The 27,913-nt window shown below is 40.8% G+C and overlaps 1 protein-coding gene across 3 annotated transcripts; it reads left to right on the top strand.

The window, feature by feature from the left end:
• The first annotated feature begins 1,251 nt into the window (after window positions 1-1,251).
• hk2 (hexokinase 2) lies at window positions 1,252-27,913 on the top strand. Of its 3 annotated transcripts, none has more exons than XM_069166086.1 (18): window positions 1,252-1,527; window positions 3,196-3,358; window positions 4,785-4,933; window positions 5,695-5,814; window positions 7,450-7,545; window positions 8,168-8,267; window positions 9,727-9,910; window positions 13,469-13,630; window positions 14,125-14,358; window positions 16,416-16,720; window positions 17,135-17,283; window positions 17,445-17,564; window positions 19,037-19,132; window positions 20,576-20,675; window positions 21,331-21,514; window positions 24,240-24,395; window positions 25,312-25,548; window positions 26,348-27,913. In XM_069166086.1, exons 1-18 carry the CDS (start codon window positions 1,465-1,467, stop codon window positions 26,490-26,492), a joined length of 2,763 nt encoding a protein of 920 aa, XP_069022187.1. In that variant the 5' UTR covers window positions 1,252-1,464; the 3' UTR covers window positions 26,493-27,913. The 3 variants fall into 3 exon arrangements, with proteins under 3 accessions (XP_069022187.1, XP_069022186.1, XP_069022188.1); XM_069166085.1 differs by having other exon boundaries at window positions 7,435-7,545; XM_069166087.1 differs by lacking the exon at window positions 7,450-7,545.

The following is a 27,913-nucleotide window of genomic DNA, read 5'->3' as shown; positions in this document are numbered from 1 at the left end:
CCTGTAGATGCTGCTCTAGTGTAAAAAAAAAAAAATTAAAAAAAAAAAAAAAATCCCTTTGAGGGATTAATCAAGTATCTCTCTCTCTCTCTCTCTCTCTCTCTCATCCATCCATCTATTTTCCATTTAATCTAAAATGTTCTTGTCACGTAGCAGCTTTTTTTTCTTCTTCTTCTTGTTAGCCTGCAGCCACCCACAGTGACCAAACGTAGCCTAACTTTAACCCTCGGGTTACACATGGTTATTCATTGGATATCTGGATCATTGCCTCTTTCACCAGGAGGGCTTTCAATTGTGTGCACATGAAGATTACTGCCACAGATACACAGATACTATGTCAACAAGTTGTGTCTGCTTGACCTGTTCCTTTGATAAGGAATGATGGGTGGGCGCAGCATTTTTGAGGAGTGTAATCACCTATGTCAAGGGGATTGTGTTGCCGGTAAAACAGCATTAATTCTCTCTTTTTTTGTTTTTGCACAAACAGCATCATTAGCACCCGCACATGACAACACATAATCTGCCAGAAAACCTGAGCATCATAAAGGCCAAAAAAACGGCATGCAAAAAACATAATTTGGGAAATTGATAACGGACATAAAGTGTAAGTTCATTCTGACCATATGACCGGAGCTTATTATGCAGCAAAATGCTGCTTGGAACAAACGGTTTGATGCCTCTTTATGTCCACATCCTGGGCATACTATACTTTCACCCTGAAGATATCGGTGTGTATTCAGACCATAGAGGGTGCATTGAATCTACTATTATCTTCTTACCAGCTAAATACATGGTGTACACTCATTGAAGTTATACTGCAAATTGGTTCCCCAGTTACCTTGTGATTCAAAACCCTGTCCAGTTTTTTGTTTTTTTTCTTGATTTGTACACACAATGCTAGTCCGCAACACATTTTGTATACAAAAGGACTGACACAGACCTGTGAAGATCAGTGCTCTGATGGTATTTTGATAATGGATAAAAATCAAAGGGCCTGAACTAACTTTCACACTGTACTTTATGTGAACAATAAAAATCTTCAAAGTAAATAGAAACAGCTTCCAAATAAATGTAGTTCAGTAAAAAAAACAACCACAAATTGAATGTAAATTGGCTGCATGCAGGGCTGTTATAACCTTTTCCTATTATTCTGTCCACACTCATGATCGTGTTTAGGGAGAGAACACCGCGTCTTCACTGCAGCCAATCAGCGCCGTCAGTTCTGGATGACGTCAACGAACGACCAAGTCCAGGAAGTCAGAAGTTTCTGACACTTGACGACGACTCCGTGTTTAGCACCACTTCTTTTAAGTCACAAAATTTGACCAGCTACCGAGCGGCCGTTGAAAATAACATCGTTTTGTGTTGTTTTTTTTTTTAATCATTTTAGAAATTGTTTGTAGATAACTTCCGGCAAGTTAGTCAGTGAAGCAGGCGGACGGACAAAGGAGAGACTGACTGACGATGTTAGCCTCAAGTCTGCCGGCTAACTGCTGCACCGAGCTCCATAATGACCAAGCAAACAAAGTGAGTACCAAACTGGGGTTTTGTCAGAGGAACATCTGGTGTGTCACGACGTGACATTTGAACGTGTCGCCCTCCTGAGGACGTGAAAAACCAAGGGTGGTGGTGGTGGTGGTGGTGTGGGGGTGGGGGTCAAAACCTGCTAAGCAATGTCGAAAGCACCGCTTCCTCCTGCAGCCTTTTATTTACACCACTTTTGCGAGCTAAAATCAAGAGGTGGAGCAGCGAGGTTGTTGTGGGACGAGCTGAGGGTCACTCACACAAACTATGTACTTTCGATAGTGGCCTACGAGGTCCTACGTCACCGAGGACGGTTTCCGATTCGGCACTTAAAGGGAAAGTTAAGGGAAACCTGATTTCCAGCTCTGAGCGATTCATTCTCTGTTTTTCTTTTCTTCCGGGATGATTTAATCCAGGTTTGAGTGTGGTGGTGGTGTCAAGATCTAGATCCAAGTGTGACAAGTAGGGAAATGTACCTTTTTTCTCGTATTTTTACAAGTAGAATAAGTTTCATAAATCAGAAACTGTATCATGAAGAACCTTTATCCTCTTAATAATAATGTAGTCTGGGTTTGACCCGTTTTAAGTAGAGTAGTTTTAGCTCTGGATTAGGTCTAATGTGGTCTAGATGTGGGACAGAGTAGTGAAATGTCATTCCCCCCCCCCCATTTTTATAAATAAAAACACAGTTTTCACAAATTTGTACCTTTTTTCTCGTATTTTTACAAGTAGAATAAGTTTCATAAATCAGAAACTGTATCATGAAGAACCTTTATCCTCTTTATAATAATGTAGTCTGGGTTTGACCCGTTTTAAGTAGAGTAGTTTTAGCTCTGGATTAGGTCTAATGTGGTCTAAATGTGGGACAGAGTAGTGAAATGTCATTTCCCCCCCATTTTTATAAATAAAAACACAGTTTTCACAAATTAGAAACTGTCGTAAAGAATCTTTAGCCTCTCCATAATAATGTAGTCCAAGTTTATCTTGTCTGAGTATAGTAGTTTCAGAATATTATAATGCTTTGAAGCAGTGAAATGAGCCTTCATGGCTTTTTTTTGAAATATAATAAAGGTATACAAAATTTGTAACGTGTCATTACCTTATTCGCAGCAGACATTTTGGCTCGTCACAAAAGAAAAAGCCGAGGTGAAGTAAGGAACACAAAAAATGGCTTTTCATTTAGTGCACAATAGCGGAGGATGCATTTAGATCCTTTACTTAAGTGAAGATACCAACACAGAAATGTGAAAAGTACAAAGTCGTTACAAGTAAAAGTCCCGCGTGAAACATCCTACCGAAGTAAAAGTACAAGCTACAGAACAACAATAAAAACAACAATAAAAACAGCTGCCGCAAGTTTTAATCAAAAGCGTTCCCTGTGTCAGCCGGCTATGGAAGAGCTGCTGCTTGAGAAAATACAACAGGCACCATCCCTCGAATGTTCTGCTGTTGTTTGAACACCGTATTTGAACTCGCGTCTTTATGAAAAGCTTGATACGGACTCGCCCTTCTTCACGGAGCGTACACAACATCACATACACCAAGCCAACATTAGGAACCCTTCCACGTAGAGCTGTCACGCAGGTCGTACTTTGCCAATCAGAGCCGTCTCATTTTTATGTAAACGAGTTGATTTCAATGACGATAACGGTTGCCGTTTCGTTTGCTTAGGTGGACAAATACCTGCAGCATTTCCAGCTGTCAGATGAGGTCATTATGGATCTGTCGATGAGATTTCGTCGAGAGATGGACAAAGGGCTCTGCAGAGACACCAACCCCACAGCTGCCGTCAAGATGCTGCCCACATTTGTGCGCTCCACGCCTGATGGAACAGGTAATGACCCGTTCATATCGTCTATCTGTATGTAAAAATGGGGCCTTTCAGCACAACATCAGCCCTCGCTAGGCTTAATCAGGTCTGACTGTTGTTAGTCTGTGAATAAAGGTCAATTGAGGTGATGCTGCAGGTGCGTGAAAGTTGAAATGCCACGCAGAGCAATAAGCAGCTGGAAAATAATGAATCTTTCCGATGATACATTTTTCGTAGTTCTTCTCCCTCTCCGGCTGTCATTACGTTTCGTAAAACACTGTGATTCATGGTGAGGACACGGACACAAATATAGCTGAGCGCTTTCATAGAGAGCACTGAAATTTTCAATTACTGCGAATTTTCTTTCAAGGCAAGTACAGGTAACGGCTGGAAAATAACCTGAAATTACCTACTCGGTTCATTTTTGTTGGTCTTTCAATTCTTCCCGACAATGACATCTCGGTTTTCCACCGTACTAATGTTTTTCTGTTGTGACTGTGACAAGACTATGTGGAAGCTGGGGAAGAGCGAGCGGCGGATCTGACTCGATCTGATTGGAAACCAGACGATACTACGTCCCGCCCACCGGTAGCTGTAACCCAGCTGCACCAGAGGCCTGTCAATCAAACAGACACGCCCCCAAAAACTGCTCTTCTTTTGGGATTGTTTTCAGATGGATGGCCAGAAAACTAATAAGAAGGAGTGACTTTATCGAGCAAAACCAAAATAACCAAAACTAAACTAACATTTTATGAGACTAATTGAATGGGAGTCTGTGGAGCCGGAGTCTTTTTGAAGCCAGCTTATAGTGGCACCTGGTGGTATCGTAGCTTAAGGCCCTTCCACATAAATGAGGTGAATCACGTAAATTAAATATATTTTGGTTGTTTTAGGGAGGGCGGGGTGTCTCATTCTGACACTGTTATATGATCTTAAGTTTTTATTCACTAGTTTCGCCTTTTTTAATCTTACACTCACATGCACAAGCATTTACATTGTACGATCATGTTATTGATGAGAGCTGGAACGGTAAATTGATTAATATATCTATTAACTAATTGTTCCCTATGCAAAAAAATAGTGATATTTGCTTGAATTATTTTGCCTCATTTTGTTTTACATCTTAATTTGCTCAGGTTTTAGACCTGTGGCCAGTATAACAAAATCTTTTGAAGCAGCTATGCCTCTGATGAAGTAGACCTTTTCACCGCAGACATTTTAACCTTTCACAGTTATGAGCAGCCCAGTTAGAATTAATGATGACTCAGTCCAGTTCATGACAGCGTAAGCCAGTAATTATCAGACGGAGGTGGCAAAAATAGAAAGAGAAGAGTATTAAGAAACAGCACATTTTTTATGTGGAGAACTCAGTTTGATTTCCTGTGTGTTTGGGAGTGTGTGTGTGTGTGTGTGTGTTTAATGTTGCATGCACTTATATTTTCGTTCAAAGAACAAGGTGAATTCCTGGCCCTCGATCTCGGCGGATCCAACTTCCGAGTGCTCCTGGTGAAAGTCATGGCGGACGGCAAGCAAAAAGTGGAGATGGAGAATCAGATTTATGCCATTCCCGAACAGCTCATGAGAGGCAGCGGGTCTGAGGTAAGAGGCTTTCCACTTTACGCACAGCTAATATGTTCAGTACACAACAAAACGCAGCACGCTGTCTCATCGGACAAGATTCACAAAAGCGATGGAGACTACCTCTCAAATCTGCATTATGTTGTTTATACTAAATCATATATCACTAATCGAAAGGTTAGTGGTTTAATCTTCGGCTCCTTCCGTCCATATGCTGAACCCCAAGTTACTGGTGAGCAAATTGGATGTCAGTCCGAAGCGATTTGAGAAGGTAAAAGACCGTTTATCATCTGTTCCCCACAGACTGCCAGTGGAACGTAAAGCTTTGAAGAAGAAATGTTCAGATGATGAACTAAAATGAGTCAAACTGTTGCCTCCGGTTTTGATCGTTATTCACGCAGATTTCGTTAATAAATATAACCTTCCCAGCATTCAATTAAAAACTATTGAAATTTTGCAATCAAGTAATACTAAACTGTTGCCTCCGGTTTTGATCGTTATTCACGCAGATTTAATCAGAAGAAAATGTGGTCGTTGTGTAACGCCGCGTTATTACCGTGCATGCAGAGTATACCTCCGCGGCATCAATAGCAGACAGCCTAATTAAATGGTTGACATTTGTGAGGTTGAGAAATAAACAGCCTCACAGCTGGAAATGGATGATACGAAGGCTACTGCAGTACCACACACACACACACACACACACACACACACACAAAACTCTAAATTAAACCTGAAATAATTCTTGCTCATTAATAAAGTTGACCTGTTCTCTCCTGTAGCTATTTGACCACATAGCTGACTGTCTGGCCAATTTTCTGGAGAAGATGGGCATAAAGGATAAAAAGCTTCCTCTGGGCTTCACTTTCTCTTTTCCCTGTCAGCAGACCAGGTTGGATGAGGTGAGTGAATAGAGAATTTCTTCTATTTAAACCGTATATAACTCTACCCGTGTGAGACTTGTGAACTTGTTAATTAAAAATGGATTCTACATCAAAATGACAAATCTCTGCTTGAAGATGAGTAGGTTGACATTAATACAGAAAAGAACTGCGTGAGATATAACCCCTTTTAATCCGTAGTTCCCAATACTTCAAGGTCCAAAAAGTAACTAGTGTGATTCATATGAAGTTAAAATCATATTTAATATTTTTTGAAAAACTCGTTTTAGTCAGCGACAGCCTTAAATCCCGCCGACATCAGCAGAGGCTTTGCGTCTTGCTTGTTGTGTCCGTCTTTCGTCTCGTCCTGGGCAGCTCGATCAGTTTGAGGATTTTCCTCCTATTCACCATGAAAAGCCCTTTGATTGCTCTGGACTTATGTTCAGGATCATTGTTGTGTTGCATGTGGTCCATTGAGTTTTGATGCATCTGTCTGAATCAGAAGTAATGTACATTCGTCCTGTTGCTTCTGTCAGAGCTGAAATTATCAGTGTAAGACCTGTTCCTTTTTTTTTTTTTTTTTCCCATCATCTTGATAGAGGATAGTTTTTATTTTATCAGTTCATAGAACGTTGCTCTATAATTCTGCCTGTTTCTTTTTGGATGTTTTTGTGACCTGCCTGGTCCTGGAGAGCATTATCTCTGTGCATTAAATGGGATTTTTTTTTTCACTTTCAGCTCATCCACAAAACGTAACCTACCAGGTAGTTTGCCATTTTAGTTTTAGTTTCCTTGTACTCACCGGATTTCTTGGAACAAACAGAACTCTGGATTTTGGCAAACCAGCTACCTGACCTTTGACATTCCTCCCATTAGATTTTTGCTACTTTTATTTTTAAGCCTCATCATTATTGTCTGCACCCGCTTTTTACCCCACGGCCAACTTTACCTCGGTCTAAATGGCAACTCTCAAAGAACAAGAAAGTAACCCCAATATCCAGTTACTTTTAAACTCTTGCAACTTGAGCTCTGCGTGTTCAAAGGGCTGCATCTCAAACACAGTACCTCGTATATGCATGTAAAACTGCACATATTAAAGCTGAGATTTGGCACTTTAATGTAGTCCATCAGTCTGAAAACAAAAATTTCTTAACTGTCAAAATACTCGCAGTCTGAACTTTACACGGTTCTTCAACATCCGACGTGTCTGGAGCTGCTGTCTCCAGGACGGGACTTTCACTCTTCCTTCTCAAGTACAACTACGAGTGTAGACTGAGCAGCTTTCATGATTTCATGGTTTTGCAGGTCATGCTGTGATGGTCACCGAACGTAGGTGTTGCAACATGAAAAGAACGAGTCACCGTTTTGTAGTTTGTGACTCTCGCTGAACTTCACACCATAAGGTCTCGGCATCATCAGAAATCACCTGTGATTTCAGCGTAAATCACGTTGCAGCAGCGCTCCTGTCAGCAAAGGCCAAACTCAGGGAGTTTTCAACAAAGAGAAATGGCCTACGTTAATCGATAAATCGTAATAAATGGTTGATGTTATTGTGGAGCCCTGCTACACTTCAGCGCATCGAGATCACATTTGTAAACATCGCTAGACGGGTGTTTAATCTGGCCTCTATCCTATCTTTAGTTTCTTATTTTGCAGAGTTTTTTGACGTCTTGGACGAAAGGCTTTAAGTCAAGTGGAGTTGAAGGAAAGGACGTGGTCAGCCTTCTGAGGAAATCCATCAAAAAACGAGGGGTAAATACGCAAATGATAGTTCTATGGAACACTTTGCACATTTCCATGCATATCCAGACGTAATTATACATGTCGAAATTTACAAAGACCGACAAATCTTTTGTAATTGCAAACACAAACAAAGACACTAATTATGTTATAGTTGTATTAATAGAAATAAGAGATGGTCTCGGGTACAAAGCACCAACTCAATCTGGAGTTAATTAAGCAAGTCCTTATAAAAATCGTTCACTTCAGTTAAGAACAATTTAATAGTATGATTCAAAAGTAACTTTCTTTTTAGGTATCGTGGTTTCTTCTTAAATTAAACGGTTACTTTAAAAGCAAGGCCTGACTTTTCATTACGTTATGCGGTCCAAATCTACGCCATTTTTTTTGTTTTACCTGCATTAATTCAAGTAATAGTGGATTAAAAAAAGGCTGTGCTTGTTTAAAAAAAAATTAAGAGTTAAATGTATTTAGACCTTATCCGGACCTAATTTAGACCTTATCTAGACCATATCTGGTAAATTATCCATAATTGTGTATAATTTTTTATTTTAGTTCATTTTTGAAAGTTTTAAACTAAATATTTTACAGATTTCCCCTTTAATGTATGCATTTCAATGCAATCTCATTGCAGGACTTTGACGTTGACATTATGGCAGTGATCAATGACACGGTGGGGACCATGATGACCTGTGGCTATGATGATCATTATTGTGAAATTGGCCTCATTGTGGGTAAGTCCAATGTAATTGTGAATATAAATCAAATAAAAAAAGATTGTTAGGGTCAGTAGTCAATTGATGACATGCCAGTTTGCAGAGATACCGATACTGGAATTATGCCAGGCAATACAGAGTGAACAACATTTCAGCAAAAGAAATGCTTTGACCTTGGCGTCTGCCCAACATTTTCCCAGCATATCACTGCCCATTGCGTAGTGTTGTTGGAGGACGATGAAAAAGCAGAACAGAAATGTCATTTGAAGTGTTCAGTTGTGTTGAGTTTTCCAAACTGTGAAGGTCATAGCGCATGAGAACTCGGTGAGCCCACGGACATGTGTAGGATTATTTGCATCTCCTGTGTTTCTCCACACAGCTTACACAATTTATCACCTCTCCATATCCAGTATGTGCTGCAGAATGATTTTTGTTGGTCTCTGTAACCCTAATGTGAAGCATAATATGCAGATAGAAATGACCTGGAGAAGGATGGAATCAGTTATTTTTTTAGAAAGTATTCATATCCCTTCACTTTTTGAAAACTTTGCATTTCAAATAGATAAAAGTGGCATTCAAACTCTCAGTTACAAAAGTATGCAGACCCTTTGTAGTTGCACTAAAAATCATAGTCAGATTTATCCTGTTTGCTTTAATTGTCCTTGAAATGTGTCTGACACATTTCAGTTTCCAATTTTCGAATACAAGAAAAATAATCAAAAGATGTATTTTCACTTTGTCATTATGGGTTAATTGGTGTAAATTAGCGCCAAGGCTAATTGAGTATATTTTAAAATAAATCTGTTTGTTGCCGTGTGCAACTACAGGCACGTGACGCAGCCGCATCCCACTGGTTAGCAATGACAGTTATGTTTGATGGCGCAAACAAAATGTTAGTTAATTAGCAGTTACATTTGTTTCATCACACAACATTAAGGTGCCACACAGGGTTTTAAAAATGTGTTTGTAATCTGTCAGAAAAGGTTTCATCTTGGCAGAAACCACAATGCTCCAACAGTGCTTGAAGAGAAAAACTTGATAAAAAAAAACAACAACTCTTGTCAGACCTTTTGAGTTAGATTGCCAAAGTATAAAGTACTGGCGTAGCTGTACTTTGTAATTGGGGCAGATGTGTACATTTCTGCCACCCGAGACGGCTAAATATCTTTAATAATGGATCAAAATGTACACATCTGGTCATATTAGGTCTCATCATCCATCATCTATACCCGCTTTATCCCGAACAGGGTCACAAAATTCTAGAAATTCTATTGGCAACGCGTTATCACATTGATCGAACCCAGAAGCTCCCCGCTGTGAGGCGACAGGTGCCTCAAATGCCATCTAGTTACACTACGGGTCGAAAAGTGCCAGGGAGGGGGGCGGGGTCATGCGGCCTCGACTGCAGCCGTGGATTCAAACATAAACACATTTGCATGCGAAGCGATCGTGGTGGTAAAAAATTCCTCCCCTCAAGGAACGGGAACCAACGCCTGCTACATGGAGCATATGAGGAACCTGGAGCTGCTGGACGGCGACGAGGGGCGGATGTGTGTTAACACGGAGTGGGGCGCCTTCGGAGACGACGGCACTCTGGAGGACGTGCGCACTGACATCGACCGGGAAATCGACGCCGGCTCGCTGAACCCTGGGAAGCAGCTGTGAGTGTTTTTGAGCTTATCTGACTTGCATTAAACATTCCTCAGCGGTTGCATCCCCGAACTTAACTGCAGGCAGGCTTCAATTAGAGGTTAGTCTTATTTCTAATTTCCATTTCTCATATCGGTACCATAACGCGTTCTGTTATAGTGGAACGCTTCCTGTTGACTGACCCGCGTCCGTTTCAATTCGCTGCTGCCGCCGATTCATTCAGTGTGATGTATATTTCCGCTACGTCATTTTCTTTGTAAATTGGCCGACGTGGGAGGGTCGTCGGCTGACGCTCTTCTTTTAGGCCTTCCAGGATTTAAGAGCTGGCCCGTGTGTTCGGTGCCTGTCTCTCCTCCTGCCTTTGGCATTAGCGTTATCTTGTGTTTACACTTTCAACAACTCCACAGAACATATCGCAGACATCCGCTCATCGCTCGCAACACTGACGGTGCTGATTTTCGACTGGTTTTAGGTGACTCTCTTACTCCCTGTCTTAGCATACACTTGGCTACATCATATGTTTCAACACCAAAAGTGTGTCAGTCTTCCTGATAATATGAATTATTGTGTAGAGGAGACAGTCTTTGTATCGAATCTGGCGTGCAGACATGGTTTATTGTATTGTTCACCAGAAAATCAGGCGTGTTATGTGAATATTTGTATTTTGGAGACTGAAGAGGAACTAAGCAAAGTTTCCTCCTGAGTTTTGCCAGTTTAGTTCTTCTCCCTGTTCATTTCTGTTTTCTAGTGTTTTTGATGAGCTGTAATTTTTTTTTTTCCATCTCACCCACATGCAGTTTTTGTCTTTCGGTGTTCACGTGTGTTGGCATGCACAGACGTATGCTGTATTAATTTAATTCCTCCTTTATTGGGAATTTTGCAGGAGGATTTTTCAAAGCTATGAATAGTTTAGGTAGGTAGTTACTTTATTAATCCCGAGGGGAAATTTTTTCGCTACAGCAGCATACAGGAAGCAATAGATAATAATAGAATAATAGAAAGCAATAAAATAGCAGTAAAATAGCAGTTAAAATATAAAATGCACAGTATATACAGTATATACAGTACACTATATATCTATATATATTATATACAAACAACCAAGAACACAGACAACAGTGTGATTGTTGTGTGATGGATTTTGCCAGAGGTGAGTTATTGTACAGTCTTATTGCGGTCGGCAGGAACGATCTCCTGTATCAGGAATGATCTCCTGTATCAGGAATGATCTCCTGTATCTGTCCTTGTGACAGCGGAGCTGAAGGAGTCTTTTGGAGAAAGTGCTCCGCTGTCCCTGCAGCAGGTGGTGGAGAGGGTGGTCAGGATTATCCAATATGGATAATAGTTTGTTCAGCGTCCTCCTTTCCACCACCTTTTCCAGGCTGTCCAGTTTGTAGCCGATGATGGAGCCGGCCTTCTTAGCCAGTTTGTTAAGTCTGTTGGTGTCACCGGCTCCAATGCTGCTCCCCCAGCAGACCCCAGCGAAGTACAATGCACTTGCCACAACAGATGGTAGAACATCTCCAACATCTCGCTGCACACATTGAAGGATCGAAGTTTCCTCAAGAAAAAGAGTCGACTCATCCCTTTCTTGTAGACAGCGTTGATGTTGGTCTTCCAGTTCAGTCTGTTGTCATGGAGACACCAAGGTACTTGTACTCCTCAACCATGTCCACCTCCTCTCCCAGAACTCTCAGCGGTTGTGGAGCCGTCATCTTCCTCCTGAAGTCGACCACCATCTCTCTGGTCTTGGCCACGTTCAGGAGCAGGTGATTTCTTCCCGCCCACTCCACAAAGTCCTCCACTACTGCCCTGTACTCGTCCTCCCGTCCATCCCTTATACACCCTACCACTGCAGAGTCATCAGAGAACTTCTGCAGATGGCAGGACTCTGAGTTGTACTGGAAGTCAGTGGTGTATAAGGTGAACAGGAAGGGAGACAGAACAGTTCCCTGTGGAGCTCCAATACCACTGACCACCGTATCAGACAGCACACTGCCCAGACGGACAAACTGTGGTCTGCCTGTCAGGTAGTCAGTGATCCAGGAGACGGTGGATGCGTCCACCCCCACCACCCGCAGCTTCTCACTCAGTAGCAGTAGTTGGATGGTGTTGAATGCACTGGAGACATCAAAGAAAGTGATTCTCACAGAGTCACCGGTTCCATCCAGGTGAGACTGAGCTCGTTGCAGCAGGTAGATGATGGCATCGTCCACTCCCACATGAGGCTGGTACGCAAATTGCAGAGGGTCCAGAGAAGATTTCACCAGCGGCCTGAGGTGTGCCAAGACCAGCCTCTCCAGCACCTTCATCACATGAGATCACAACCGGTCGGTAGTCGTTGAGGCCAGATGGAATAAGAGTACTTGTTGATGTGATGTTATTTTTATGCTGCAAAAATGTTATTTTTATGCTGCAAAAAAACAAAACAGGACAAAAACAAAAATTCTCGAGACAATAATGATCTGACACAAACCCCAAATGAAAAAAGTTAAACTATAAAGGAGACTGCCGAAGTAATTTCTGGCTTTTTATAAAATCCAATTGTAGAATAATGAAACGGATTTGAAATGTGAAGCACTTTAGATTGACATTCGCTAGTGTGAGGAGGACCGACTCTCATGTCTGAGTGAAAATGGGTGAGTCAGTCACAAAGCAAAAAAACAAAAAAAATCAACAATTGCAAGAATGTTTTCTTGCTGAGATAAAAAAAATAAAATAAAAATGCAGACATTAGAGTTAATATAGACAATTAAAGTTAAGACCCTGTTATTGTTGCAACCAAACATTTTAATTTAATTCATTTTAATTAATTGTGCTTATAATTTTTTCAGTAACCTTTAAAAAAAAAAAAAAAGTTATATTGTGGTTATACAAAACTTCATTATCTTATATTTCTGAAAATAATCTTAATTATACACTTGAAATTCAGCAGTACCAGTAATTTTGACCCAAACTGTATGCAAACTCATTCTAGATCACCACTTACTGGGAAAAAAAAAAAAGTACCTTTTTTTAGATGTAAAGCATCCTAAAATCTGCTTATTACAGGCAAGAAATTGAAGATCAGTCACGTGTTCATTACATTAGAAAAAAACAAAACAAGCTGAAAGGCATTGATTCATGTTTGTTTGAGTGCTTTTCCTGCCAAGATGAAATATCTGATGAAATATCTGACCACCAAGCATGCGATGGGGATTCTTAGCAAAGATGTGCCTGTATTTGTCCACTAACAGCAGTTTTAAATATCACGCGAGTTTTGATAGATGATGTGTGAAGAAAAGCGCACAGTCACTGTTTTTGTACCCAACTTTCGTGTATTTTTAAATGTTGGTGTCTTCCTGGGGGGTGAACCGGCCTACTTGGAAGTTTCTGTATCATGAAGTGTGCCTGCTGAGACTTCCAGAGTTGTCAGATGTTGAGCATCAGTTGCATGTGTTGATTTACACTAATCCCTGCAGGTGTTTGTAAAAGTTTTGTCTTAACACACTGAGCTCATTTACTTTTTTTTTGTTGTTGTTGTAAATATGGCGTCATCTTGTCCCTCTTCTCTGCATGGCGGCGTGCAGGTTTGAGAAGATGATCAGCGGGATGTACATGGGGGAGCTGGTGCGTCTCAGCTTGGTGAAGATGGCCAGAGAGCGGCTGCTGTTCCAGGGCAAGATCACGTTGCAGCTCCTCACCACTGGATGCTTCAAAACCGCCTACGTCTACACCATCGACACTGACAAGTTAGTGAAAGGTCCTCAAGTCCGACGGGATAAATTTGACCTGGAATAATGAGATGCCCAGTGAGACGGTATCAGTGGGCGTTGTCAAGTCTAGATGGTATAATCACTGACAAACCGCAACCGAGACGGTCAAAGAGACTTTAGCACTTCTTTCTATATGCAAAGAAACTTTAAGTGCAGCGTATGGTTCATTACAAAGTCCATCACGCGCTAAAAACAGACATACAAGCGATCTGATTTTAATATTTGGCTTAATCTGCCTTATTTAAGTGCGGGGCCATTACTAACCTTTGGTATGTGACATTAAAGACAACCAAACATTTGCGTTGTAGCACACTCTTAGAGTATTCACAGAGGTTTTAATTCAGCAAATACTGTGTTCCTGATGCCATTTTGTTTACTAGATAACCTGTTCAGGGTAAACACCAACAAGTCAAAATGATTGCGATTTTGTTTTCTGTGTACCCCCCTACCCCCATCCCCACCCCCCGCAGAGACGAGGAAGGTCAAGCGAGTGCCGAGAAGGTGCTCCGCGGCCTGGGTCTGGACCCGTCGGTTGAGGACTGCATTGCTACTCAGCGAGTGTGTCAGATAGTCTCGACGCGGGCCGCCCACCTGTGTGCCGCCACTCTGGGGGCCCTGCTGCGACAGATCCGGGACAACAAAGCGGCCGAGAAGTTACGCACCACGATCGGAGTGGACGGCTCCGTTTACAAGAACCATTCAGAGTAAGTCGTCTGCTGGACCACCACGTACTGTATGTCTTGGTGGTTCCCACAAACACACACACACACACACACACACACACACACACACACACCCTTGATCTGTTGATATTAATTATTTTAGTGCTGGTGTAGAACCCCAAGCATGTGTACACAGAAATAGAGTCCCATCTTCACGAATCATTCTGTCTTACTGCATGTGAAATAGGGAGAATGCGCAATCTCCGCCAAGGTCATTCTTTCAGCCATCGTACAAGATCAGAAGTAAGTCTGGAAAACGGTTTGTAGACTACAAAGAGCTGAAAAGTGTTTACACAGCGTAAGGAAGAGAATTACACTTTGATTAAGAGTTGGAAAAATAAACAGAATAACAAAAGCCCATCCGTAGGAGGTGCATAGTTGAAGTTGAAATTGTTGTCGGCTTCATTACCCACTGACTGAAGCATGTTTTCTTGCTGGTCTGTTTACCTTTTACTTACTGTAACTGTGAAAAGGAATATCCAACAACAATAACAAAAACGTATCCAATATTTCTAATATTATTTGTGTCCTGTCACAAAATATAAAAAGTGCGACCAGACAAAGAACTCTTAAAGTTTTTCAGACGATGAACAACCCACATTGTTTCAGTTTTATATACTCGTTTACAGATTTACTCTCAACAGTGTGACACAGGAGAGATTCTCATGGACACAGCTGATATATTTGTGCTACAAAAAGTCCAAAGATTAGTTCATTTTGACACTCTTTTGAGCGACTTCGGCCCGAAGCATCACTGGTTGTTTTGAGCCGTATCGGCTATAGTTGGTGGGTCGGCTGTGGTTCCTTGGGTTTCTTCACGAGGATGACCTTGTTCGCCTGCTCTGACCAGATGACGACGTCTGGCCTCAAGGCTGTTTGGACTACAGAGGGTTACTGCATCTTTTCTTGCCAGGTCTGACCTCATCTCTCACCCGCGTGCCTTCTGAAGGATGTTTGCTCCGGTTTTTCATAGCAAACATCCTTCCTCCACCGAGGCGACTTGTAAAGATGATATTTGTGACCCGTGGGGTTTGCGGCTCACCTCCTGCAGTGCCAAATGATGATTGCCATGTCTGCAGGTCCTCCCCTGGGTGAGGGTAGTGTGGCAATTAGCCAAGATATGGGCCAGAGTGCCTTTCTTCCCACATAGTTTGCACAGTGGGTCCTCTTTGAGCCCTCTTTTGCTGTGCTGTAAAGGTTATAACACACCGACTTCCACAGTTCGGCCAATAAGAATTTCTGCTTTGGAATATGTTGTCCTCGCTCCTCGGGTTTTTCTATTCACGCATCTTTCACCCTCACCAACCTAAAATAAATTTATATATATATATTATTTTTATAATTTTTTTTAATTTTATTTATGTATATTTTCTTCCTAAAAAAAACAACTACCACGTTCCAATTTGTTCGGATTTGTTGTATATATATATATACACCAATATTGATGTATACATTTTTTTTAAAGAACAGAAGGGCGTTTTGGGAAAATATGTACTTTCCACTTCTCCCACATTCTCATGATTTTGTTTTTGGGGAGAAAGTGATTCTTTCCATTCCAAAAATGTCATTAATAATATACCAGTGGTCTACAGACGGAGTATCCGGCTTAAGCCATTTGATTTTAACGATATTTCTCACAGCAACACTGAGTACATCAAATAAATGCTTTCGTTTTAACATTTCTGAAAGGAACGTCGAAGTAACTTTTGACCCAAATATAATCACAAATTCTGTATAAATTTTACGCCAAAAAATATCTACTTTTGGACAAATGCTAATGGTTGGTTTCATGGGAACCACAATTCCTCCAGCAGCTGGAAGAGCCCGAATGGTGCGACGTCCGAGCTGATGTGATTAAAACATCTTCTAAGATTCTTATAGCCAAATCTTCTCCATTGTAATTCCCGGTGTTTTGTCCAAATGTTTGAGTCCCTTTCCCAATTTTTGTTTTTACATCGGTGGAATTTGCTATATTGATCTCTTGAAGTCCTCTACATGAAGCAACACGGCTTTACCAAACCGTGCCTCCTCCCCTCCAGGTTCTCGAGGAGGCTACACAAAATGGTCCGGCGTCTCGTTCCGGACTGCGACGTGCGTTTCCTGGAGTCGCAGGTCGGCAGCGGCAAAGGCGCAGCCATGGTAACGGCAGTCGCCTACCGTCTCGCAGCCCAACACGCCGAGCGCCAGCGCATCCTCGACACCTTGCGCTTGAGCCGCGAACAGCTGCTGGAGGTGAAGCAGCGGATGAGTCGAGAGATGGTGCGAGGCCTGTCGAAGCAAACCCACGAGCAGGCGAGCGTCAAGATGCTTCCCACCTATGTCAGATCCACTCCCGACGGAACAGGTAGCTTTAAATATGCAAATCCCCAACCCCCACCCCACTCCTAACTTCTTATTAAGGCCTCTCTTTTCTTTTATTGTCTTCATTAGCTGCCTGAAGAAATAAGGTCTGCAGAGTCAGTGTCATCTTTTAAGTCTCTTCTTAAAACATACTTTTATAGCCAAGCTTTCGCTGATTTGAGTTGATTTTAATGATCAATTCTTATTTCTTTTATACCCTGTTTTAATTTGCTTTTACTTTTGTTTTATACGATCATTGTGTTGTTAATACTTGTTAGAATCCACTTGTGGTTTTGTTTTAATGGCTTATTTTATGGGAAGCACTTTGTAACTGAAGTTTAGAAAAGTGCAATGCAAATAAAATCTATTATTATGAATGTGTTCAGGTTTCTTGTTTCTCTTTTGTTTCCCTCCTCAGAGCATGGCGACTTCTTGGCTCTGGACCTCGGGGGCTCCAGCTTTCGGGTGCTGCTGGTGCGCGTGCATAGTGGAAAGAAGCCAAATGTGGTCATGCACAACAAGATCTACAGTATCCCCCAGGAGACCATGCAAGGCACAGGGGACGAGGTAACGCATCGCTCGGGGTTGAAGTCCTTCAGTATCATCATGTATTTCTTCATGAACGATCGCAAGAACGTTGTGATTAAAAATAGTTATTTTTTTGTTTGTTTTGTTTTGTTTGTTTTTTGTTTTCTTAAACTGATGAGAACCATTGTTCCTTGTCGCAGCTGTTCAGCCATATTGTGTACTGCATAGCAGACTTCCTAGAGTTCATGGGCATGCAAGGAGCGTCCCTACCTCTGGGATTTACATTCTCCTTCCCCTGTCAGCAAAACAGACTGGATCAGGTAATGTTTCCATTCAGTATTCATAAGACAAGGTAACATATTAGCGCATTGAATCTAACTAGGTTTTTTTTGTTTCATTTTCATGAACTGTAGATCTGACTGACAGATGTTTGTTTTCAATGTGGCAACACCTGCATTCATTTCCTCTCCACTGTTTTGGATTTTCACAAACTTAATCATGATCTGCCTTTTAATTATAGCGAATAATCGCATGTCGTTTCATCAGCATGAGTTTATAAAAGTGGAAACTTATTTTGTCTGTATCTTTGGGCCTTGAATGTCGTGAGTGTTCAGGTTTATTGTGGCAAAATTTGCCTGAATGCATATGATATTTTTTTCTTATTATCATTCTCTAAACACATTATTGTCTTCAAACCAAATGTATGAACACTTTTTTTTTTTCTCCTCTGAGACACATGACAACCATAGGGAGTGATTCCACTGTTTCCAGGGTGACCATATGACCACGAAGGAAAATTATCTTTGTTGGACTATAATTGGCATATTAGTGTGTCTGCGTATTTGTGTGACTTTTATGTTCATTCTACCAAATACAAAAGAGCATTAGTATAATAAGCAGAGTAACCAGCCTGTACTGTGGTCCGTTTTATGTTGCAGCAAAGGACACATCCAAGCTCAGTCTTGCATGCCGAGTTTTCACAGTGACTTGTCAGCTTGAAATGCAAATGTTTCTAGCAGGTGGAATAATGGGTGAACTATGGAGAGGGGTGTAGGGCGTCAAAAATACTGCCGCTTTGTCAAAGCTGCTGACTTTGGCCATCTTGGGCTGCTAAAACACGTGCACACGGTACCTTATGTCTTGCGCAACATGATGAGCCGGGTTGGGCAAAGGTGATGTCATGAGTAAATAGCCATATTTGAATCCCTGGGGACGGCATTGTTTGATGAACTCGTTCAATCCCGACAGTAAGAAGTGCCGCTCAATGAATTTGAACTTCCGCCTTTCCTGGTGTCTAAAAGAAGGCGTCATTCAAACAGTGGTTCATACTGAAATGCATTTTGGTAGATCATGTGTGTGATTGTGGAAGTAGCCGGTTTTTTTTCCAGCTTGACAACGTGGCGCAAAACTAAGCAACGGCCCATTATATGAAACATTTGTCAAACCAAATTGATTATTTGTTGATTATTTATCGAAGGAACACACATGTCTGTCATCTCATGATACTGAAGTAGAAAAGTTAATGGTTCTCAGGTCTGGAGCTATAAGGAGCATATTTCTTTCCTATTCATTGATAAACCAATTCATGTTCTTTCATACGTGAAATCCTCAGGAAGTGTTAGTCACTCTAGATGTGAAAAAAAATGTACTCATGATGTCTCTGTGTTGCTGCAGTGAATCAGGGTAGACGTGCACTTTAACTTCACATCGCTTTAGTATTTAGTTCTCTTCAGTTATTCTTTGTACACGGAACAGAATCACACTCATAAATCATTGCTTGTCATTTGTTCAGGGCATTCTTCTGAAGTGGACCAAGGGTTTCAAAGCCAGCGGCTGTGAGGGGCAAGATGTTGTTGCGTTACTTAAAGAGTCTGTCCGCCGCAAACAGGTCAGTACAAACATCTCGTATACGTTCTCCGAGAGTCTTTTGACAAATGTGCCCTTGCGAATGTCGACCGTTAAAATGTTTTTATTGAAAAGGGACAAATTGGCTTATAAACGGCCTCTCTTGTGTCTGACATGCATTCACTTTGTCGCATGTAAGAGCTTTGAGACCATCAATAAATCTTAATCCAGTCTTTGATCTTTGTCTGAATAAGAACTAACAGTTTTTTTTGATTGCACATGATGTAGAAAGTAAATTGAAGTAGTCAGATTGACTTGAGTGCTTCCTTAAAGAATTTATATTTAATGTTTTTCAAAATTTAGTTTTTTATCTGTTATTTTTTTTTATGGAGAAATACTGTTTCCTCATTCTTTCACTCTTGAGAGTTACATCTAAGTATAAACTAAACGATTCCTTATATTATCTGATACATAACGCTTGCACCATCATTGCTCATGTGGGAACTATATTGAGATAGTGGGTTTCTCTTCATAATATTGTAAGATCTTACCATATAAAGTGCCCTGAGATGTCTCATTTTGTGATTTGGTGCTATATATGAAGAATTAAATGGAAAATTTTGTTGAAACACTCACTTGGGGTTTAATTATTAAAACCTCAACTGGTTTTGATAATTAACTAATAAGACAGTCATTTGAGTAAAAGGATTAACAATTGCCAGAAAAAGTGAATGACCAGCCTGTACTGGATACCCCACATAACTCAAGAGATTGTTCTGAAAGGAATACACTCAGGTTGTTGTTGTTTTCTCCGATTGAGGATGGCATAGGCATGTTAAAAATGAACAGAGGCTACAAAACTAAGCTAAAGTAAGTACAACCAAACTCTCTGGAATTGTCCAAACAGTTTAGCACTGTGTGAACATGTTCAGACAAAATAACTGAAATACTATCAGCACTTTTGAAAACAGTTTTCATAGTAAGTAAACACAATGTGAGCACAAATCCAGAAATTCCAAACTGTGAATCAGTCAAATTAATTAATGATGTTTTAAGAGCAGAAATACATGAAAATATACAGTATATATGTTTATATTTGTCAAAATCTTTGGAAAATAATAAAATTGGGACATTAGCTAGAACTAAAATAGCCTAAATGAGAAAAAAAAACACTTTAATTTACAGTTACGTCCTGTTCTCCACTTATTGAAATGCGATATGATACACTTAACAGATAATTTAATTTGAAATCACCTACATCTACTATATCTACTGCAAATCTGCTATTTGTTTGGACTTTCAGATTTAAAGCTGAGTGGTGAGTGCAGATAGTTGGAAAAATGTCCCTGTAAAGCAGGGTTTTTTTTTTTAGTTTTTTTTTTTTTTACTGGTTTGTAAAGACATCATTGTGCTTTAATGTTTTAAAAATGTTTTTGAGTCAGTTGTACTTGATGGTTGTAAAGGAATTTGTTGTCTCTGCTTTCAGGAATTTGACTTGAACTTTGTGGCAGTAGTTAATGACACAGTGGGAACCATGATGACTTGTGCTTATGAGGACCCCGAGTGTGAGGTTGGACTCATCGTAGGTAAGGTTGCACATTTAAATCTATTTGCTGTAGAAAAACGTTGGGCAGGGTGCTCACGGCTCAGGGAATTTCAGGGAATATCATGGAATTTTAAAGCCTCTTTTCTGGACAGGGAAAGTCAGGGAATTTGATAATTTTTAGCGCCAAGTCATTGAATAGCAGAGAATATTTTTGTGCATATTTAAATTTTAGTTGCCATTTATCAAAATGTTATATTTTCCATCTATGTAGCTATAACGTTACTTAGCTCGTTATTTTTAACGTGTATGTTTGGTAGCATTAGTGGTCACTGACAGAAGTTGAAAATGTAGTTTATTAGTTTGCGAGCTAATTACCGTTATTGTTAGATACATTCTTTGCCTCTTCAACCAGTGTTTAATTTCTTCCAATGTCAGCGCAATCGGAGTCGGCATGCGCCAGCCCGCTTTTAACAGAAATGCCGTTTCTTGTCTGCTCAGCACAAAGTCAGCCTTTTTGTCTGTTCATTATGGATCATGGAATTTCAGCTTTTTAGTCTGATTTAGGGAATTTGACATTTGACTTAGAGTGGGAACACTGGTTGGGTTATTTCTTTATTTTCACTTTAATGAAACTGTCCTATAATGGATAATGTTTTTTTTTTAGATACTTATAGATACCTCTGTTTTTAATTCAGGCACTGGGACCAATGTCTGCTACATGGAGGAAATGCAGAACATCGAATTGGTGGAGGGTGACGAAGGTCTGATGTGTGTCAACGTGGAGTGGGGAGCCTTTGGTGACAATGGGGAACTTAACGACTTTTGCACCCAGTTCGATCGCGATGTCGATGAATGCTCCAACACCCCAGGGAAACAGAGGTAATGGATGGCAGTGTATCTGCTGTATAATGTCTCTTGTCTCCCTCCACTTTCCCCTCACCCCAGCCGGTCAAGGCCGATGGCACCGACCACGGAGGTTGGTTCTGTTGAAGGTTTCTTCTTGTTGAACGGGAGTTTTCTTTCCTTACAACTGTTGCTTACATGAGAATGGCTGGTCTCAACCTAATCAAGTGCCTTGACCTATGTATTGATTTGGCCCTCCATGAATAGTATTGAATTGAATGTCAATCGAACTGAAAGTACCTTACAGTATGAAATAATAAGACAAAGAGAAATGCCAAGGACTGAAAGATAAAGAGAGGTACAAGAGATACAGTCAAGGAACAAAGAAGAGCTGAGAATCGTAACGCCTATAGAAAAGAACGATGCCACCCATTTGACGGTTATTTGGGCACTTGACAGGAGTCCCCAGACACCTGATTGTACCACACCAAGCGGCAAAAAAACCTACAATTTAAGCCTGTCCATCATCAAAAATACATAAGGAATTTAGTAAATGATAAAGCAACCACCATTATGTGTAAATTGCCAGCACGAGATTTTCCAAAAATAGAAAATCAAGAACTGAAAAGATGATTGAAATGGTTCTTCCTTGATATTTATTGACTGAGGCTCTCAGACAAGCTGAAGTGAATGAATGTCAGATAAGTATTAATCTTACTATCCACGTTGCAGTAAATTTTTCTTGCTCAGACGTGCCATCGATCTCTCCAATCACATTCATTATTTGGCTCCTTGTTCACAACACAACAGCTTTTGATTGAATGAGATGGAGTGTGTCAACATGGCTGCCAGCCACATTAGAAAAATAAGTAGAGCTATAGTTTGTAGATTTTATTTTTTTGAAAGTGTTAAAAAATAACAGTGGATCCTTGATGGAACAGTTTACAATTAAAAAAAAAAAAAAAAAGTCATTACCCAGTTAGAATTTTATTAGATATTATTTAAAGAATGAAGTAAATGCTTTTTTGAGCCCAGAGAAGGAGATATGGACAGTGTGAGTTTACAATGGGAATGGATGGGCAAGGACCAAAAGCACAACAGCCTGTCCACTTGTTTCATGATACTTGCTTTTACCACATTTAGCTCTGCTGCCATGCACACCTTTTTTCTCCTCACCTATATACAAAGTTTCAGGAAACTTTGATTCATTTTCAAATGACAGAGGAAGCGTTCTTTTTTTTCTCCTTTCAGGTGTAAGTCTTCCTCTCTGTTCTGTGTGTCAATTGTCATTGGACGAGCTTATGGTAGAAGATCCAACGCGGCATGTGTGTACAAACACTAATCAGGTTTTTTTGGATGGATTAATCATGCTTTCACTTTGTTGAGGATCACCGCTGACGAGGTGCAGCACAGTTTTATTCTAGCTGTAATTCAAATCCTTCAATTTATCTTTAAAGTGGATGCTGGAAGGATTCAGAGCCCTTTATTATTTTTTTTCATCAGACCTTATCTGTTCTGTCTGAGCCTTTTCTAATCTTTGCCCAGTCGATTCAGTTCGCCACAGGTGGACTACAAGGTCGGATTGCCACAGCACAGAGTCTAAAAACTTTTGTAAATGTCAGATTTCAGTTTTTAAACTTTAATATATTGGAGAATAGCCAAGATGATGCTGGAGGGGCTTGGGGGATGCGTCTGACTGTCCTTAAGTGGTCCAACCAAAAACCAGACTTCGTGCTGCAGAGACGCACCCAAGAAGAGTCAACGCTGGCAGAGAGGCTTTAACAAATTAATAAAAAATAAAAAAAGGATCACAATTCTTGTGTAAATGAGACATGATTTTTCATAGATTTGCAACGCATGGGTTGTTGAGCGTAGATTGAGGGGTAAAAATGGCAACTGTAGCCCATTTAAATTTAAATCAACAAAAAGTCGCCATCTGCAAAAAGTCAATTGGTCTAAATTCTTTGAGTTCACTATATGTTCGGTACATTCAACGGCCGAGACATCTTGGGCTACTTCATTTTCTTTTTAGGCGAGTCAGTTCATCCAAACTTTGCCTTTTAGTCTGTTCCTCACCACCACTGTGAAGGGTTCATTTTGTTGGTTTAGCTTGTGGCTGTTTTTCTTTTTGAGATGGTAAATAGCACCAAGCAACCCTCGAGGGTGGTCGTGCTATTCAGCAGGAAACTAAATGTAAACACATTCACTGTGTGAAAAAATACAGGCCAGCCGGGAACATTGGCTCCCACATGGAAGAAGCCAGTCTGGACTTATAAGATGACATCAGGCCACAGAGGTGCTGAGAACGTCGGACAGGATTGTAGCTTTTGATCATTTATCCCACCCACATCTGCTACAGTCATGCAGAATTGCTTCCAGCTGCTGTCACACCTTCTGGTCATGTATAACATCAATCCCTCTGGAAAAAGGCGGCGCTCGGCGTTTCCATTGGAACTACTCTGATTTCTTTCAATGACCTTTTTGACAACTTTCTGCAAATAGCAAAGAGGGTAAAATGTGTTCTGGAATAGTGTGATACGTCTGTGAAGGTTCTCCGTCATCCCAGGTCACAGTTAATCAAACATTTATCCAAAGGCAACTGGATTTCTTTTAGTTTATTGGAGACGTTTGGCCGCTCATCTGACTACTAAGCTAGTTGCTTTTGGAAACAGCTTTGATTAATAGTGTGAAAGTATGAATACTGTGGGTTTTCCCAATGTGTACGTGAAAAGGTTTTTATTTTGTGAGTCTTTTCTCGAAGGTATGAGAAGATGATCAGTGGCATGTACCTGGGAGAGATCGTGAGGAATGTGCTAATGGATTTCACCTCTAAGGGCCTTCTCTTCAGAGACAACGTGTCTGAGCGACTCAACACCAGGGGCATCTTTGCAACCAAGTTCCTCGCACAGATCGAAAGGTGAGTATTACAAACTGTGAGACTCTGTCTAACAAAGCATCGACCACAAGACAGGGCACTGGCTGCAACGTATAAAAATCAGACACGTTATTATCACACGACGGATGTGGACTGAGTAGCAGAGAGAGAAGAGAGGGTGAGGAAAAATGATTTCAGGATGCCACATGCATTGACACTAAAGCCACTTCAACTGTTTACGGGTTCCTACATAATAGTCTCAGTTTCTTTCTCTCTAACCCTTTGTCCTTTGTGTCTTCGTTCGACGGAGCTCCTCGTCTTTGTTCTCCAGCCGATCATTGAACTGCAATGATACGTTACCGTCCTTACAATGGTGCTGTTGAGTTTTCCAGAAAGTACGCCTCGCACATCTTGACAAAGCGGCGTAGATGTATTCACGCTTGTATGCGGGGAATTTGGACAGTTGGCAATCATCCCCGGATGGATGTCTTTATGCAGTTATCTAGAGGGTTTGTCCTTGGCAGCCAACTCCTGTGTTTGCTTTAGTTCAGACTTAAAACGATTCATGCAAAAATTAAAACTGCAAGCAGTGAAATGCGGGCCGTCGCACGTGCGCCCCTTTGGGGAGCCAGCGGGCCGGGGGGTTGGACGTGCCCGTGGATCTTGATCACACCTGAGGCACGTTCAAAGTTTCCTGATCTTTAGATTTTGTATTTTGAAAATCGCCTCATGTTCGTCATAAAAGACAAGACGACTTCAGGGCTGGTGATATGCAACAGGCAGTCGAGATAACTCCTCGGAGAGCTAACCGCGACGTGTTGTGGGCATCTCTTTTAAATAGAAATGCACTCATTCACCTGCGCAGATGTTTGTCCCATTATATACGCCGTATGTGCTGAAAGCGACACACCGACGCACACCCCTCGTGTGACGGGTGTAATTCTCTTTGATCCCGCAGCGATCGTCTTGCCATGCGTCAGATCCGCTCGATTCTGCAGCAGCTGGGTCTCACCACCTCCACGTGTGACGACAGCGTGCTGGTGAAGGAGGTGTGCAGCGTGGTCAGCCGCCGCGCGGCTCAGCTCTGCGGCGCCGGTTTGGCCGCCGTGGTCGACAAGATACGGCAGAACCGCAGCCTGGATCAGCTCTCCGTCACCGTGGGCGTGGACGGCACCCTTTACAAGACCCACCCTCAGTAAGGAGCACTTCTTAACATGGTTTCTTTTTCTCAGTTTTAGGTATCAGAAAGAAAGAAAAAAAAAAAAACCGCATTATTTAAATGAAGTCTTGGATTGTCAGTATACAGATGTAGAGATTTTAATATCTCCAAAATAATTTGTAATTGATTTACTGAACTGTAATGTGCTCGCCCGGAGGGAAATGTCTTCCTTTGCCCCCACAAAGTCAGGTCATTTTACAAACTCTTTTCCAGACGGGGAAAGTCGGGGGATTTATTCATTTTGTTTGCATGTTTACATTTTTGTTGCCGTTTTATTAAAATACGAGCCCATGTAAAAATGTAAATACAAAAAAAAAAGAATGCAATGATTTGCAAATCACATAAACCCCGTATTTAATTTAAATGTTTTTTAAATAATTGAATAATGTGGCTGTTTTTTTGGTCTGCTTAGCACAGCGGCAGCCTGTTTTTTTTTTTGTTCACTATCAGACGTGTAATTTCAGCTTTTTAGTCGGTGAAAGTCAGGGAGTTTAACACTTGACTTGGAGCGGGAACCCTGAAGTTTTCTTTGACTAAGGCAGTGACGGCCGGTGGTGATCATAATGGGTCATCGATCACTTGCAGGACCATCAGAAAAGTCAAGTCGGCAGCGACGTTTGTTCAAGTTTTCCGAAATTTGGAGTCACTTGCTGTCAAACTCATCCATACATAAACTACAGATGACCTAAACATTAACGACCAGGAACAGAGGAGAAAAATCTTCATGCAACTTTTGTTCAACACTGAACTTTTTTTTTTTTTTTTCTCCCTAAAGTTTCGCCAGCATCGTGCAAGAAACGCTGCAGGATCTGGCACCGCAGTGTCAAGTGACTTTCCACAAGTCGGAGGATGGAAGTGGGAAGGGAGCAGCGCTGATCACTGCCGTGGCGTGTAGGATCAAGAGCGAAGGACAGCAGTGAATCCCAATGAAGGTGGTGGAGAGGTAGAATCAGAGGCACGACGACTGGCTTTCTCTAATGGACCACTTTGAATAGTTACAGACACCCTTATCTGAGTTTAGTTCTGCAGCACTGAATTGTTCAATATGACTTTCTCACACACCCATTTGACTGTATTTGAGTGTGAAGGGTGGCAAATTCAGTTCAGACGTGGCAGTTTAGCTGGTGTGGTAGAGGAGTTGCACCTTCTGTGAAATGTAACTGTTACGAGCTCTAGTGAGGCTCATTATTTTACACTCCTGGTTTCCTTTAATGCTTTTCAAACTTATTTATGCAGTACTGTTCAAATCAGATGTCACAAAGTGCCTCAAAACAAAAGGCAAACGCAACAAAACCAGGAGGCATACCCGAAGTAAAACAAAAAAAGAACGAATACATCTGCATTATTTTGCATTTAAAAATACTTTGCGTAATTGTTTTTATTCAACCAACATAAGATGCCATTTGTCAGGGTGAATGTAATGGGTTCACATTAATTTGACAAAATAACCAAACAAAGGACTTTCATTTTAATAGACTTTTCTTTGATCTCTTAACTGTAGGAAAGGACTCCTAACTAGAAGACTGTAAACAAACCAAAGCCTATTTGTACAATATATGTAGTGTTGTGTGTAGTACACAGGTTCTGAAAACACCATCAGTGTGCCTGTACCGTCTACCGAACGGCAGGTCTAATGAAAACTACAATTATTATTCTCATGCAATGAAAAGCAAAATGTATCAAGATTTTTCATGAAATATTGAATGAATTTAAACAATGAGAAAACAAAGCGATCCTTAATGGCTTTGAACCACAATTGTCAGAAAATAAAGTAAAGGATTAGTTGAATTTGAGGCTGGGATGTTAAGCGAATAAAGGTGGAAATAAGTAGAATATTTTCATTGAACTTTTTATTTTATTTATTTTTTCCCCAGTTTCAAATATATTTCTGTGTTTGAATGATGCACTGTCTGAATAAAAAAATAAATCAAAACATTATGTCATCTGGAAATGTCTGTAGAGCTTCGCAGCTTCAGTATGAAATTTCCTTTTTTATTAGCAAATTAAGTTTGGTTTAAAAACATCATTAACAAGTTGTACCATCTGTCTGTCTTTCTGGAACAAATGTTTATGGAGCTGTTAACAGATATCATAGATATCGGATTCCTGTTTCCAGTGGCAAAGTATGACTGCAATGCACCATTATATTTAATTAGCTCTGCACTAAAGCTTAAACTATGCTTTGATTTTCCTCCCTTGGAGTTCTTCGGCCAACAAAAGATTTACTTTTTCATTTAGATAGTCAGCGAATAACAGCTTTCTGCTCTGTCCAAGTCTGATCAATGTTTGTCCTATCGCATTGCTGCCATCAAACAAAGGCTGTCACAATAAAATGGGCCTG

Source organism: Embiotoca jacksoni, unplaced genomic scaffold (assembly GCF_022577435.1).
Source record: "Embiotoca jacksoni isolate LCO1_2020_lvr unplaced genomic scaffold, fEmbJac1.0.p SCAF_37, whole genome shotgun sequence".
NCBI classification, from domain to species: domain Eukaryota; kingdom Metazoa; phylum Chordata; class Actinopteri; family Embiotocidae; genus Embiotoca; species Embiotoca jacksoni.
This window is presented reverse-complemented; position numbering and strand designations above follow the sequence as displayed.

Bases quoted from the DNA above. Each gene is read 5' to 3' on its own strand.
- hk2 (XM_069166085.1), top strand. From the start codon at position 1,465: ATGTTAGCCTCAAGTCTGCCGGCTAACTGCTGCACCGAGCTCCATAAT. The intron at 1,528-3,195 runs GTGAGTACCAAA...TCGTTTGCTTAG, and splicing joins ATAATGACCAAGCAAACAAA to GTGGACAAATACCTGCAGCA. The intron at 7,546-8,167 runs GTAAATACGCAA...ATCTCATTGCAG, and splicing joins AATCCATCAAAAAACGAGGG to GACTTTGACGTTGACATTAT.